This window comes from Enhydra lutris, unplaced genomic scaffold (genome assembly GCF_002288905.1).
Source record: "Enhydra lutris kenyoni isolate GAN:26980312 unplaced genomic scaffold, ASM228890v2 scaffoldscaffold12, whole genome shotgun sequence".
NCBI classification, from domain to species: Eukaryota; Metazoa; Chordata; class Mammalia; order Carnivora; family Mustelidae; genus Enhydra; species Enhydra lutris.
The window spans coordinates 23,049,712-23,065,306 of NW_019154096.1; the positions used below are offsets into that span (position 1 = coordinate 23,049,712).

Sequence of the window (15,595 nt, forward strand, 5' to 3'; positions counted from 1 at the left end):
TCAGCTTACCACTTCTAGTTTCTAACTCTTCCCTCTTTTTTCTCTATCCCATCACTCTTAGTTCAATAAGAACTGGCAGAGCAAGACTGATTTCAAACAACTGAAATATACAGAAGGAAAGAAGACTCTTCTTAAATACAAACCTTGATTCTCAGTCCCTAGTTTTTCCTTTTTCTGGTTGACTAAGGTTCCTCATGTACTGGATTTTAATTGTAAGATGAGGGACACACTGAAGTTCAAAAAGGCTTTAAAATAAGCTCAGTTGAAATGATTGTGAAAAACACACCACTTTTTATCTTGGCAAATATTAAAATTTCCAAACTTACATTCAAGGCCACCAAAGGTACAGGAGCAAAGATACCTGATATAAAGAAACTAGAACATTCATTCCAACTATTTACAATCATAGGAACAAAATGTAAACTGTAATTACTCAAACATGGTAATAAAAATATAATCATTAAATAATGGAAGCACTAGTCTTATGTGTAATTGCTAGCATTTTAAAAAACTTTTTAAAAACTTTTTTCTCTAAAAATTAAAATTTATAATCAAAGTTCCTTTTGGTTATTATTATTTTCTAATATGTACTGAAAACGTGATGTTAACATGTCTTTCATTTCAGAAAAATGAAACTAGAAATACCCTTTGAATGAATAATGCTATTCAATAATCAAATACCGTGAAAAGACAGCAACACAAAGTCTTCAGGATTTAACTCATATTCATAATCCAACTTAATCTTTCTTTCAAGCTTCAAAGAAAAACTTTTGATCAGTCACTTGAAAAGCTGAATTTAAAAGACAGAAAATTTAAAAAGTGATGTATAATATTATACATCATATGTTGTAATTTAGGGGCGCCAGAGTGGCTCAGTTGGTTAAGCATCAGCCTTCAGCTCAGGTCTTGATCTCAGGGTCCTGGTACAGAGCTCCACATCGGGCTCCCCGTTCAGAGGGAAGTCTGCTTCTCTCTCTCCCTCTCCCTTTCCCCCTCTCCTTGCTTGTGCTCTCTCCCTCTCAACTAAATAGAATTCTCTAAAAAATTTTTGTAATGTAGAATCTTATTAAAATTTCTCTTCCATAAAATGAAGACAATCATGGCATTTTCCACACTATATTTTTCTGTGGACTACATGTCAAGTGCCTTAAGATTACATGTCAAGTGCTCAGGTCTATATATGATTCATAGCAAGTAATCAATACTTGTTACTAATGTTCCTCACTAGCACTATCATGCCAGTATAACATATTGAAATATTTCTATACCAGTTGGCCAACAGCTGTTGTTCCAACTCTAATATCCCTACCATGGCTCTGGTAGCCCTCTAGGCCTACCAAAACTCCCACCACCACTACCACCACATACTACTCATGCATCAATCACTAGCAAGTTAACTGTAGGCTTTCAGAACCAGTCCTAATTATTAGGACCTCTATAGTTGTATTGCTAAATATTTTGAATATTATTCCTGGTTATTTTTACTACTTCCTGTACTTTGGATCAGCCATCAAGGAGTCAAGAAAAGCTAAATAAGGGGCACCTGGGTGGCTCAGTGGGTTAAGCCTCTGCCTTCAGCTCAGATCATGATCCCAGGTCCTGGGATCGAGGCCTGCATCGGGCTCTCTGCTCAGCAGGGAGCCTGCTTCCCTCTCTCTCTCTCTCTGCCTGCCTCTCTGCCTACTTGTGATCTCTGACAAATAAATAAATAAAATCTTAAAAAAAAAAAAAAAAGCTAAATAAACATTGGATAAGGCAAAACCATAAATGAAGACTATATGGGTAGAAAGATAAGGCTGAAGAGTCACTGGTTTCAGAGTCAGAAGTTGTATCTGGAAAGTCTCTAAGACCTGTCATCCAAGAACAAGAATGTCATCCCAATAACCAGGAAGGTAGATGATTATCTATAGCCATAGTGTCCCCAATATCTATCCAATATCTATTCCTTTTGGGGCCTACATGCTCAAAACATCTGTCTCTACTACTCTCCCCAACCACACCATACATGTATATCTCAAGGGTTTTAGATATTCTGATATATGGAATTTTTTTTACCAGTCCTTTATAGCTACATATTTAAATGACCTTCTGGTATAATAAACAAAACTGCAATTAAAAACTTTGTTGCTAAATATCATTGTATACATCTTCACTTTCTGTCTTAAATAAAATTGCTGAGGGGGGATATGGGGAAATTGGGTGATAGGCATTATGGAGGGCACATGATGTAATGAGCACTGGGTATGTAATGACTGGTAAATGACTGAAGTCTACCTCTGAAACTAATAATTCACTACATGCTAATTAAATTTAAATAAATTAAAATTAAATTTAAGAGTAAATAAAAATAAAATTACTGAACTTAGTATATGATAGAGGTGGTACTTAAAGTCAGAAAAAAAGGTAAGTTATTGAGTAAGTACTGTTGGCATCAGTGACTAGTCATTTAGAGAAAATTTTTATTCAATCCCTACTTCATTCTTTATATAAAAATAAATATTAAAAAGATCAACATTAAAAAAATCATCAATAGGGACGCCTGGGTGGCTCAGTTGGTTGGACAACTGCCTTCAGCTCAGGTCATGATCCCGGAGTCCCGGGATCGAGTCCCGCATCGGGCTCCCAGCTCCACGGGGAGTGCGCTTCTTCCTCTGACCTTCTCCTCGCTCATGCTCTCTCTCACTGCCTCTCTCTCAAATAAATAAATAAAATCTTTAAAAAAAAATCATCAATATTGTTGGAGTCTGTTATCAAAGGAATGAGACTGAGAAAAAGTAAAAGTTATGCAAAGCCTTATTCTATGCCAAGCATTAGAAGTTAGACTGACCGGCCAGGGGAACGAGACTGAGACAAAATGAAAGTTATGTGAAGCTTTATTTTATGCCAAGCATTAGAAGTCAGACTGACTGGCCAAGGCTGCCTCCCAAGAGAGCGACCCCCTCCCAATCTCACAGGCTGGTTTTATAGGGCATAACTGCAGACCCAAGGAATGTGTCTTCTATTGTTAAGGTGTTTACTCACGGAATCCATACCCGGAACCATACCAAGAACTACGGGGGCGTTTATTCCCGGAATGAAGTCCGTGGATGTAAACAACAATATGGCTACCTAGGCAATATGGAGTTGCTCTGGCTAAGCAGGCCCTAATAGTTAAACAGGTTTTAACATTAAATCAGGCCTAACAAATATAAAAAAAAGTTTTAAGAATAAATAAATTTGGGGCGCCTGGGTGGTTCAGTGGGTTAAAGCCTCTGCCTTCGGCTCAGGTCATGATCCCAGGGTCCTGGGACTGAGTCCCACATCGGGCTCCCTGCTCAGCAGGGAGCTTGCTTCCCCCTCTTACTCTCTCTGCCTGCCTCTCGGCGTACTTGTTATCTCTGTCTGTCAAATAAATAAATAAAATCTTAAAAAAAAAAAAGAAAACATAAAATGTTTTTATCTTAGAATGAAGAAGGCATTTCTAAAAATAATACAAATGGGCACCTGGATGGCTCAGTGGGTTAAGCCTCTGCCTTCAGCTTGGGTCATGATCTCAGGGTCCTTGGATCAAGCCCTGCATCGGGCTCTCTGTGTGGCAGAGAGCCTGCTTCCCACCATCCCCCGCCCCTTGCCACCTGCCTCTCTGCCTACTTGTGATCTCTCTCTATCAAATAAATAAATAAAATCTTAAAAGAGAGAGAGAGAGAGAGAGAGAAATAATAATACAAAATTCTGGGGTGCCGGGTTGGCTTAGTGGGTTAAAGCCTCTGCCTTCCGCTCAGGTCATGGTCCCAGGGTCCTGGGATCAAGCCCTATATCCTGCTCTCCACTCCTCCTCCTCTCTCTCTCTGCCTGCCTCTCTGCCTACGTGAGATCTCTGCCTGTCAAATAAATAAATTTTTAAAAAAATCTTTAAAAAAATAACAATAATACAAAATATTGAGGCCACAGCATAACCCACTTCTACTGGTGTAGGGATGCAGGTGTGTGGATGTGTGTGAGAATTTTGGATGACGTTCCCTAAAAAAAAATAACAAGGTTAAAAGACAAATCTAAAACTGATATATAAATTATTAGTAATATTTGACAGGAAAAAAGCAATGTCCTAATTCCCAAGTTCATAAAAATAATTTTTTATAGTTTTTAAGCAAAAATGAGTATTTAAAAATAGAAACAACTCAGGCAGAAAATGAAAGAAACACATATGGTCAATACACATTGGAAAGCTGATCAGCCTTACTCATAATTAGTTGCTAAATATTAAAAATTTGGTAAGACCCAGTATAGGTATGGTATGTAAGGGAAAATTTCATTAAAAGCATTATGAAGATCAGCTTGACAACTGCCTATCAAATTTTAAATGCACATATCCCTTGATAAAGTAATTTCCCTTGCCAAAATACATTCTACAAATAAAATAACACAAGTAGGGGCGCCTGGGTGGCTCAGTGGGTTAAGCCTCTGCCTTCAGCTCAGGTCGTGATCCTGGGGTCCTGGGATCGAGCCCCAAATGGGGCTCTCTGCTCGGCAGGGAGCCTGCTTCCTCCTCTCTCTCTCTCTGCCTGCCTCTCTGACTACTTGTGATCTCTTGTCTGTCAAATAAATAAATAAAATCTTTTAATAAAAATAATAACACAAGTATTACTTGTGAAAAAAACCTGAAAATATTCCAAATGCCAGTCAATAGGAGATTGGATTAAATAAATCATGATACATTCATAGATTAGAATATAACATTAGGTCTTTAAAAAAAAATAAGAGGGGCGCCTGGGTGGCTCAGTGGGTTAAGCCACTGCCTTCAGCTCGGGTCGTGGTCTCGGGGTCCTGGGATTGAGTCCCACATCGGGCTCTCTGCTCGGCAGGAAGCCTGCTTCCCTCTCTCTCTCTGCCTGCCTCTCCGTCTACTTGTGATCTCTGTCAAATAAATAAATAACATCTTTAGAAAAAAAAAAAATCTTTAAAAAAAAATAAGAAAGATCTATGTATTGATATAGAAAAGTCTTGAGATTACTATTAAAAAAAAGGTTCTGGGCACCTGGGTTGCTCAGTTGATTAAGCATCTACCTTTGGTTCAGGTCATGATCCCAGGGTCCTGGAATCAAGCCCTACATTTGGCTCCCTGCTCAGTGAGAAGCCTGCTTCTCCCTCTCCCACTCCCCCAGCGTGTATTCCCTCTCTCACTGTCTCTCTCTCTCAAATAATTTTTTTTAAAAGCATATATAATGAAACTGCTAATAGTGATTGCTTCTAGGAAGTGGAACTATTTTCTTTGTATAGGAGCATGTATTATTATTATTATTATAGTCATTGTTTTTTTCAATGTTTGAAAGAAGAAAAATAAACATTTCCAGAAGTAGAATTCTCAAAGGGAATGTACATTGTTCACGTGGTTGTACATTTAAATTTCCTTACCTTTTCCTTTATTTTTTTTTTAAGATTTTATTCATTTGACAGAGAGAGAGAACACAAGCAGGTGGAGTGGGGGTTGGGGGTTGGAAGCAACCTTCCCACAGAGCAGGGAGCCCGATGTGGAGCTCAATCCCATGACCCCGGGATCATGACTACAGCTGAAGGCAGACGCTCAATGACTGAGCGAGCCACCTAGCAGCCCCTCCTTACCTTTTTGTCCTGTAAAAAAATTTTTTATTAGTTTGGATATTAATTCTTTCTTTTATAATTGAGTGTAGGAAGATGACAAATGTGTGCTACTTAATCAATGTCACAAATATTACCTAAACCAAATTAAGCATTTTAGTAGAGAATTAATTTGTCAGAAATAAAATACACCCAGGCACTTGGGTGGCTCAGTTGGTTAAGCAACTGCCTTCGACTCAGGTCATGATCCCAGAGGCCTGGGATCAAGTTCTGCATGGGCTCCCTGCTCAGCGGGAAGTCTGCTTCTGCTTCTCCCTCTCACTCTCCCCAACCCCTGCTGTGCTCTCTCTCTCAAATAAAAAAACTATTTAAAAAAAATAATAAATAAAAAGAAAGAGAGAAAAGAAGAAAGAAAGAAAATACATCCCTCCTCTTACCTGCCATGGATCCAGCCATTAATCTGTGCACATCCGGAAACTCCCAGCTTTGTAGTAATTAACTAGAAATCAAAAAAATCAAATTAAATGGAATATTTTTAAGTACTTCTCATTTTGCTGTTTCATAATGAAATCCATTATGAAATCCACTAAGAAGAAAATTAGTGTTAAACATAAGTGAAACGAGTGCAAGTGTATAAAGGTGAGCAGAGTTACAGCACCTGGTGAGCAGTTCAGGTATTTCCTCCGTAGCCTTCTGCTCTAGTTCTGCACATTTAAAATCCTAACTTAGAATTGCCAAATACACTATGTTGCACATTGATGACCACATATACTTAAAGAGTGAGTGGCAGTAGTACAAATAAAATGCTACTACAGGCAATGAAGTCTTGATATACTGATGACATCAGTTCTGACTGATGAGCTTTAGAATGTTGTTCCCATTCTTTTTTTTTTTTTTTTTAAGATTTTTTTTTTATTTGACAGACAGATCACAAAGTAGGCAGAGAGGCAGGCAGAGAGAGGAGGAGGAGGCAGGCTCCCTGCCGAGCAGAGAGCCCGATGTGAGGCTCGATCCCAGGACCCTGGGATCATGACCCGAGCTGAAGGCAGAGGCTTTAACCACTGAGCCACCCAGGCGCCCATGTTGTTCCCATTCTATTGCTTACATTTCTTTTGAAGATACTCTATGAAATTTCACATACTTCACCATTTTCTGTGTTAAGATGTTTGAGAAGATAAACTTTCAGTCCAACAGAGAAGTGAAAGTCAATGAGTAGGATGGGAAATGTTAACTGGTAAGCATTACTCAAAAACAGACTTTCACCATAGGATTTCACTATTTTATTTAGTAAGAAAATCCAAAGCCACAATGTTCCTTTCCCACAATCGAGAAACAAAAGGCACATTAGAAAGCTATTAATATTTAATGGATTTATTAATAACTTAGAGTATATTCTGGCTCTTCTTCATAAGTGTGTACATAAACAATTTGCTCAAAAATGGGACACCTGGGTGGCTCAGTTGGTTGAGTGGCTGCCTTCGGCTCAGGTCATGATCCCAGCGTCCTGGGATCGAGTTCTGCATCGGGCTCCTTGCTCAACGGGGAGCCTGCTTCTCCCTCTGCCTCTGCCTGCCACTCTGTCTGCCTGTGCTCACTCTGAGAAATAAATAAGTAAAATCTTTAAAAAAAAAAAAAAAATTCCAGAATAGATAATTCCAAAACCAAGTTATATTTAAAAATTTAAACTACCACAAGTCTTTATTCTTCAAAAAGGCATTACTTTACCCATTCACTCAAAGTAACATTAAAGGCCAAAGTAAATGCCTTGTCAACTAAGTATGATATTCAAGGACACAAAAAGAAAACAAGATAAAAATTCAAGTACCGTTTTATAATGCTCAAATGCCATAAACTGGATTGCACCATAGGGAAATATTCGAATCATCATTGCACCATTCCCTTTATATAATCCAAGGTATCCCTCCTTCTGGGGAACAGCACGCAATGCAGAAAATACTCCTATTTTTAGAAAAACATTTAGAAGAAAAATACTATTAAAACAGAGAAAACTAAATTCAAATTTTCATGACAATCATAGAAAAGATTACTATGCCATCATTCATGATATAATTTTGTGTGAGGAATTACATGAACGGTAATATATGTTTAGCAGTTAAACCTACTTAAAATACATAAGTCCAAATTATACAAAAAATATCTCATGTAAAAATATAAAACATATTTTAGCAAAAACATAAAAGCCCCCAGCCATACATTATAGTAAATTATATTACAATTATCACAAATTATAGCAATCTAAAAAATATTAACAGAAATATATTCAAGGACCAGACACTGCATTGTAGGTGATTAACTCTAAAAGGATAAAGGAAGATTTCCCAGACTGACCTAGATACATGTGTGGTTTGTTTACATAAGGGAATTGCTAAATAAAAGAAACAATTTTTATCTTTTAAAAAGATTGTATTTATTTATTTGAGAGAGAAAACATACTAGAGACAGAGTAAGCATGAGTGGGGGTCAGAGAGAGTGGGAGAAGCAGTCTCCCCACCGAGCAGGGAGCATGACACAGGGCTCGATCCCAAGACCCTGGGATCATGACCTGAGCTGAAGATAGAGGTCCAACTAACTGAGCCACCCAGGTGCCCCAAAGAAACAAATTTTAAAAATTATTAAAACTGGGACGCCTGGGTGGCTCAGTTGGTTAAGCCGCTGCCTTCGGCTCAGGTCATGACCCCAGCGTCCTGGGATCGAGTCCCACATCGGGCTCCTTGCTCAGCGGGGAGCCTGCTTCTCCCTCTGCCTCTGCTGCCACTCTGCCTGCCTGTGCTCGCTCGCTCTCTCTCTCTCTCTCTCTGGCAAATAAAATCTTTAAAAAAAAAAAAAGAAAAAATTATTAAAACTATTTAAATTTGGGGGAAATTTTCCATTAGAACACTTTTAATAAGGAAGATGATAAAGGCCTGCGTTCTAATCTTACATATTAATATATTATTTATTCGACTAATGTCAGTCACTACTCTTATTTGCAGCACAGACTTCTCATAAACAAATCACAGGGTGCCTGAGTGGCTCAGTGGGTTAAGCCTCTGCCTTCAGCTCAGGTCATGATCTCAGGGTCTTGGGATCGAGCCCCACATCGGGCTCTCTGCTCAGTAGGGAGCCTGCTTCTCCCTCTCTCTCTGCCTGCCTCTCTGCCTAATTGTGATCTCTGTCAAATAAATAAATAAAATCTTTTTTTAAAAATTAAAAAAAAATTGGGGCGCCTGGGTGGCTCAGTAGGTTAAACCACTGCCTTCGGCTCAGGTCATGATCTCAGGGTCCTGGGATGGAGTCCCGCATCAGGCTCTCTGCTCGGCGGGGAGCCTGCTTCCCCTCCTCTCTCTCTGCCTGCCTCTCTGCCTACTTGTGATCTTAATAAGATAAATAAAATCTTTAAAAAAAAAAATTAAAAAAATAAAGAACAAAAAAGATTTTATTTATTTATTTGACAGAGAGAGATACAGCAAGAGAGGGAACACAAGCAGGGGAACTGGAACAGGGAGAAGCAGACTTCCTGCAGTGCAGGGAGCTCAATATGGGTCTAGATCCTAGGACCCAGGGATCAGGACCTGGGCGGAAGGTAAATGCTTAATGACGGAACCACCCAGGCACCCCTCCTAAAAGCATTTTTTAATAAGCAGATATCTAAATAAACTAATAGCCTATTAAAAAGAATTCTATTGGAGCACCTGGCTGGGTTAGTCAATGCAGCATTCAACTCTTGATTTCCAGGTCTTGAGTCCCATGTTACAATTCCCCTAAAATAAGTAAATAAATAAATAAATAAATAAATAAATAAAGCAAGCAAGCACCTGTATAACTCCCAACCTTTAAAAAAAAAAAAAAATCACCCTTGGTGCACCTGGGGGGCTCAGCGGGTTAGGCCTCTACCTTCGGCTTGGTAGTGGTCTCGGGGTCCTGGGATCCAGTCCCGCATTGGGCTCTCTGTTCAGCAGGGAGCCTGCTCCCCTCACCCCATCCCCCGCCTCTGCTTACTTGTGCTCTCTCTCTCTCTGTCAAATAAATACATTAAAAAAAAAAAAAAAAAAACCTCAACTTTTCTTTAAAGATTTTATTCAGGGCGCCTGGGTGGCTCAGTGGGTTAAGGCCTCTGCCTTCGGCTCAGGTCATGGTCTCAGGGTCCTGGGATCGAGTCCCGCATCGGGCTCTCTGCTCAGCAGGGAGCCTGCTTCCTCCTCTCTCTCTCTGCCTGCCTCTCTGCCTACTTGTGATCTGTCTGTCAAATAAATAAATAAAATCTTTAAAAAAAAAAAAAAGATTTTATTCATTTATTTGACAGAGAGAGAGACAGCGAGAGGGAGAATACAAACGAGGGGAGTGGGAGAGGGAGAAGCAGACTTCCTACTGAGCAAGGAGACAGATGCCAGACTCAATCCCAGGAACCTGGAATCATGATCCTAGTCGAAAGCAGATGCTTAATGACTGAGCCACCCAGGCACCCCAGTTACCCTCAATCTTAAAAAAAAAAAAAAAAAGGGTGGGGTATGTCTGGGCGGCTCAGTTGGTTAAGCATCTGTCTTCAACACAAATCATGATCCCAAGGTCCTGAGATGGAGTCCCATATTGGACACCTAGCTCAGTGGGGAGCCTGCTTCTCCCTCCACCTGCAGCTTCCCCTGCTTGTCCTCTCTTGCGCTTGCAATGTCTTTGGCAAATAAATAACTAAATAAATCTTTTTTTTTTAAAGATTTTATTCATGGGGCGCCTGGGTGGCTCAGTGGGTTAAGCCGCTGCCTTCGGCTCAGGTCATGATCTCAGGGTCCTGGGATCGAGTCCCACATCGGGCTCTCTGCTCAGCAAGAAGCCTGCTTCCTCCTTTCTCTCTCTCTCTGCCTGCCTCTCCGCTACTTGTGATCTCTCTCTGTCAAATAAATAAATAAAATCTTTAAAAAAAAAAAAGATTTTATTCATTTACTTGACAGATAGAGGTCACAAGTAGGCAGAGAGGCAGGCGGGGGAGAGGGGGACGCAGGCTCCCCGCTGAGCAGAGACCCGATGCAGGGCTCAATCCCAGGATCCTGGGATCATGACCCGAGCCAAAGGCAGAGGTTTCAACCCACTGACCCACCCAAGCGCCCCTAAATAAATCTTTAAAAAAAAAAGAGGGGTTCCTGGCTGGCTCAGTCAGTTAAGTGTTTACCTTCCGCTCAGTTCATGATCTCAGGGTCCTGGGATCAAGCCCCACCTCCAGCTCCAGGCTCAGTAGGAATTCTGCTTCTCTCTCTCCCTCTGCCTCTCCCCTCTGCTCCTGTTCTCTCTCTTTCTCAAAAAAATTAATAAAATTTTTTTAAAAATAAAAAAAAGAATTTTATTTTATATATAGACATATAAATATGTACATATATCTGTATGTGTACATAGCTATGTGTATAATATGTACAAATTCTCCTAAAACACATGAATAATGAAACTAAATATACTCCTCCACACCCAAAAAAATTGCCAAAAGAGGGGGCAAAGGTTAAACTCTGCTTAATTTGATTCAAAAGTGTCTGTAACAATTTAAGAATAACCTAATTTAGAACAATAGCTACCTAGTAGGGACAGGAAGGCTGACGATCAGAGAGAAGTAGAGGTTTCCTGCCTGTCAAATAAATAAATAAAATCTTAAAAAAAAAAATAATAAGAATTAAGAGGGGCGCCTGGGTGGCTCAGTGGGTTAAGGCCTCTGCCTTCGGCTCAGGTCATGATCCCAGGGTCCTGGGATTGAGCCCCGCATCGGGCTCTCTGCTTGGCAGGGAGCCTGCTTCCTCCTCTCTCTCTCTCTGCCTGCCCCTCTGCCTACTTGTAATCTCTGCCTGTCAAATAAATAAATAAAATCTTAAAAAAAAAAAAAAAAGAATTAGAGGTTTCAACTGTACCAGTAATGTTTACTTCTGAATCTCTGTGTGGGCCCACATATGTTACTACATTAGTCCTTTAAAAGTCTTTAATTATCACAAATATTTTGTAAAGAAGGATTTTAACAGGAATTACTAGTAGAAGTGAAGCAGGTATAGTACTTTCAAAAAAGGAAATCCAGAAAACAAAGTGGGAGAGGTTGCAGGAGAGAACAGAACTAAGACAGCGCAATAAACAAAAAGCATTATGATAGTGAGTGAAAAAAATCAATAACCATACACACACACACACACACACACAAATCAGAATGACAAAAATCCTCTATTAAAAGCCAAAGAATTAAATAAAAAAATAATAATAATAAAAATAAAAATCGTAGGGGCGCCTGAGTGGCTCAGTGGGTTAAGCCTCTGCCTTCGGCTCAGGTCATGATCTCAGGGTCCTGGGATCGAGTTCCGCGTCGGGCTCTCTGCTCAGCAGGGAGCCTGTTTCCCCCCTCTTGCTCTGCCTGCCTCTCTGCCTACTTGTGATCTCCCTCTCTGTGTCAAATAAATAAAAAAATAATAATAAAATAAAATAAAAGCCAAAGATTGGGGTGCCTGGGTGGATCAGTGGGTTAAAGCCTCTGCCTTCAGCTCAGGTCATGATCCCAGGGTCCTGGGATGGAGTACCGCGTCGGGCTCTCTGCTCAGCAGGGAGCCTGCTTCCTCCTCTCTCTCTCTCTGCCTGCCTCTCTGCCTACTTGTGATCTGTCAAATAAATAAATAAAATCTTAAAAAAAAAAAAAAGCCAAAGATTCTCAAATTCTGTTAGAAGTCCATATCTAGGGGTGCCTGGGTGGCTCAGTGGGTTAAAGCCTCTGCCTTCGGCTCAGGTCGTGATCCCAGGGTCCTGGGATCGAGCCCCGCATCGGGCTCTCTGCTCAGCAGGGAGCCTGCTTCCTTCTCTCTCTCTCAGCCTGCTTCTCTGCTTACTTGTGATCGCTGTCTGTCAAATAAATAAATAAAATCTTTAAGAAAAAAAAAAGAAGTCCATATCTAACTATATACTATGCTTTTTACAAAATTCTTACCTAAAACAAAATAACAGAAAAAGAAAGCAAGAATGGATGTTGAATGTTTTCAAATGGTTTTAAATATCCATTGAGATGATTATAGGTTATTGTTTTTCTTCTTCAACCTATAGTCTACTATTTTTACTTTGGGAAATGAATGAATTAAGGCGTTCTTTGTGGCATAACATTGAACCAATTCTTTTTTTTTTTTCCTCAAGTAGTTTCCACACCCAGTGTGGGGCTTAAACTCACAACCATGAGATCAAGAGCCCTATACTCTACCAAGCCAGCCAAGTGCCCCAACACTGGACCAATTCTTACAAATGTTACAAGCATGTTTGGAAAGAATATATATTCTCTGTTGTGGTCAAGCTGCCTATGCATCTGTTATATTAAGCTTTTGTGTTATTTAAATCCTCCTCTGTATCTTTACCTCTTTTATCAAAATAGGATTAGAAGGAAATAACATTCGGGGGTGCCTGGGTGGTTCAGTCGGGTAAGTGTCTGCCTTCAACTCAGGTCATGAACCCAAGGTCCTGGGACTGAGTCCCACATCAGCTCCCTGCTCAGTGAGGAGTCTGCTCTCCCTCTCCCTTTGTTGCTGCCCCAGCTTGTGCTCTCTTCCCCCTCTCTCTCAAGTAAAATAAATAAAAAATCTTTTTAAAAAGTTAATGATTTTTAAAGAATCCCATTATGATTCACCTATCTATTTTTACATTACATTTGACTGTAAAAAGATAAATGAGGTCAAAGATTTTCAATATATTACAGGGGAAAAAAAGGTTTTCTTAAAGATTTTATTTATTTATTTGACAGAGAGCGAGAGAGCACAAGCAAGGCAGATGCTTAACTATCTGAGCCACCCAAGCACCCCTACAGAAAAATTATTTATGCAAAATGGGATACGGAAAAATTCAATTGTACTCCTTGCTTTTCATTTTGCCAGAATAATTTTCCTTCAATATAAAAAACAGTTTTGATGCTTTGGAAGTAAAGTTACACATTTTTTAAAAGAAGCTAAAGTAGAAGTTTTATTCAATAGCACATTTTCATCATCTTTGTGAAAATTCATGTTTAAAAAAGCAAAATCTGGGATGCCTGGGTGGCTCAGTTGGTTAAGCATCTGCCTTTGGCTAAAGCCATGATCTCACGGTCCTGGGATCAAGTCCTACATTGGGCTCCTTGCTCAGTGGGGAGTCTGCTCCTCCCCTCCTGCTCCCCCTGCTTGTGCTATCTAACAAATAAATAAAATCTTAAAAAATAAAATAAAATAAAAAATAAAAAAGCAGGGGCGCCTGGGTGGCTCAGTGGGTTAAAAGCCTCTGCCTTCGGCTGGGGTCAAGATCCCAGGGTCCTGGGATCGAGTCCCGTGTCGGGCTCTCTGCTCAGCGGAGAGCCTGCTTCCTCCTCTCCCACTGTCTGCTTCTCTGCCTGCTTGTGATCTCTGTCTGTCAAATATTAAAAAAAAAAAAAAAAAAAAAAAGCAAAATCTTACAAATTATGCATGCTTATGCATGCATATAAAAAGGCATCTAGAATAAAACACCAAAAACATTTAAAAAGAAAAAATTAAAACACCTACATATAAATTTTTTTTGGCTTATATATTTTAAAGATACATGAGACTCCATATTATACTATACCAACAGTTCATCGTTTCACTCCAGGAATTCCATTTCAAATTTTGCATGCCTTGTAGAGCAACACTGTAACACATAGCATGTAGTCCTGTAGAGCGTGAAATCTAATGTGAATATGTAATCTAATGACTACAAATCAGGAAACAAAACAACATAAACCAGCATGGGGAGGAGATTAAAGGAATAAAACAATTCTGCTCAGACATTCATATGTTGGGTTATGGTAAACACCCTGAAACACTAATATAATTCATCTCCTTTTTATCCTTAATTTGGACAATGAAAGAAAACAATTTCCTTCCTTTCCACTTTTATACACTGTCTCAATCAGTTCAAAGGTCTGATTCTACGTCTGAGCAGCACACTGAGCTCACTGCAGGACACAGAAAAGACAGCAATTTTTTTCCTTTCCATTATAAGTATACTTACTTAGTATTAAAAATATAGACAAGCAAATGAGTTAAGGTTAATATATAACAAATATTCATTACATTTTTTGAGAAAAGTTACATTTTAAAAACACCATTGGAAAAATAATTGATTTTTTTAAAATTGAAGATAGCTGACACAATGTCACATTAGTTTAGGTATACAACATAGTGACTTGACAACTCTATACATTATAGAAAAAATAGCTGACTCTTATTCACTCTGTAGAACATCTTCCTTACACAGTGATGTTGCATAGGTCATGCAGAGCACACATCATTTGAAGCATGAACCTAATAAAGCAATGGAGTGCTATGAGTTAGTTGCCTTGACATAATTTCTTTCTTGGCCTCTGTTCACATTAATTTTTTTTCTTTTATATCTTTTCCCCCGGAGGCGCCTGGGTGGCTCAGTGGGTTAAAGCCTCTGCCTTCAGCTCAGGTCATGATCTCAGGGTCCTGGGATTGAGCCCAGAGTTGGGCTCTCTGCTCAGCAGGGAGCCTGCTTCCCTCTCACTCTCTGCCTGCCTCTCTGCCTACTTGTGATCTCTGTCTGTCAAATAAATGAATAAAATCTTAAAAAAAAAAAAAATCTTGGGACGCCTGGGTGGCTTCGCACCCAGTGGCTTAAGCAGCTGCCTTCGGCTCGGGTCATGATCCCAGCGTCCTGGGATCGAGTCCCGCATTGGGCTCCTTGCTCGGCAGGGAGCCTGCTTCTCCCTCTGCCTCTGCCTGCCTCTCTGTCTGCCTGTGCTCGCTCACTCTCTCTCCCTCTGTCTCTGACAAATAAATAAATAAAATCTAAAAAAAAAAAAAAAAAGCCAAAAAACTTTTCCCCTCTAATTGAAAAAGGAATATATGTTCAACATGTGTTAATATTATCTGAGGGGGAAGAATTTTCTTCAATTTTGCCATTGAAAATTAACCACTTAACATTTGTCTTTCCAACCTGTTGTCTAAGAATATTTATTTACATAAAATGCAGTATAATTAAACCCTTGTATACGTTTTCAGTTATCTAATACATCATGAAC

General features: G+C 39.6%; 1 protein-coding gene across 1 annotated transcript in view; it reads right to left on the bottom strand.

Annotated features, from left to right (window-relative positions):
* Positions 1 to 15,595, bottom strand: part of LOC111145066 (solute carrier family 25 member 16) — a 51,061-nt gene that overhangs the window by 27,295 nt on the left and 8,171 nt on the right. Inside the window, 3 exon segments of the mRNA XM_022499680.1 lie at positions 6,012 to 6,043; positions 6,045 to 6,073; positions 7,400 to 7,533. Coding sequence (XP_022355388.1) covers positions 6,012 to 6,043; positions 6,045 to 6,073; positions 7,400 to 7,533 — 195 coding nt within the window.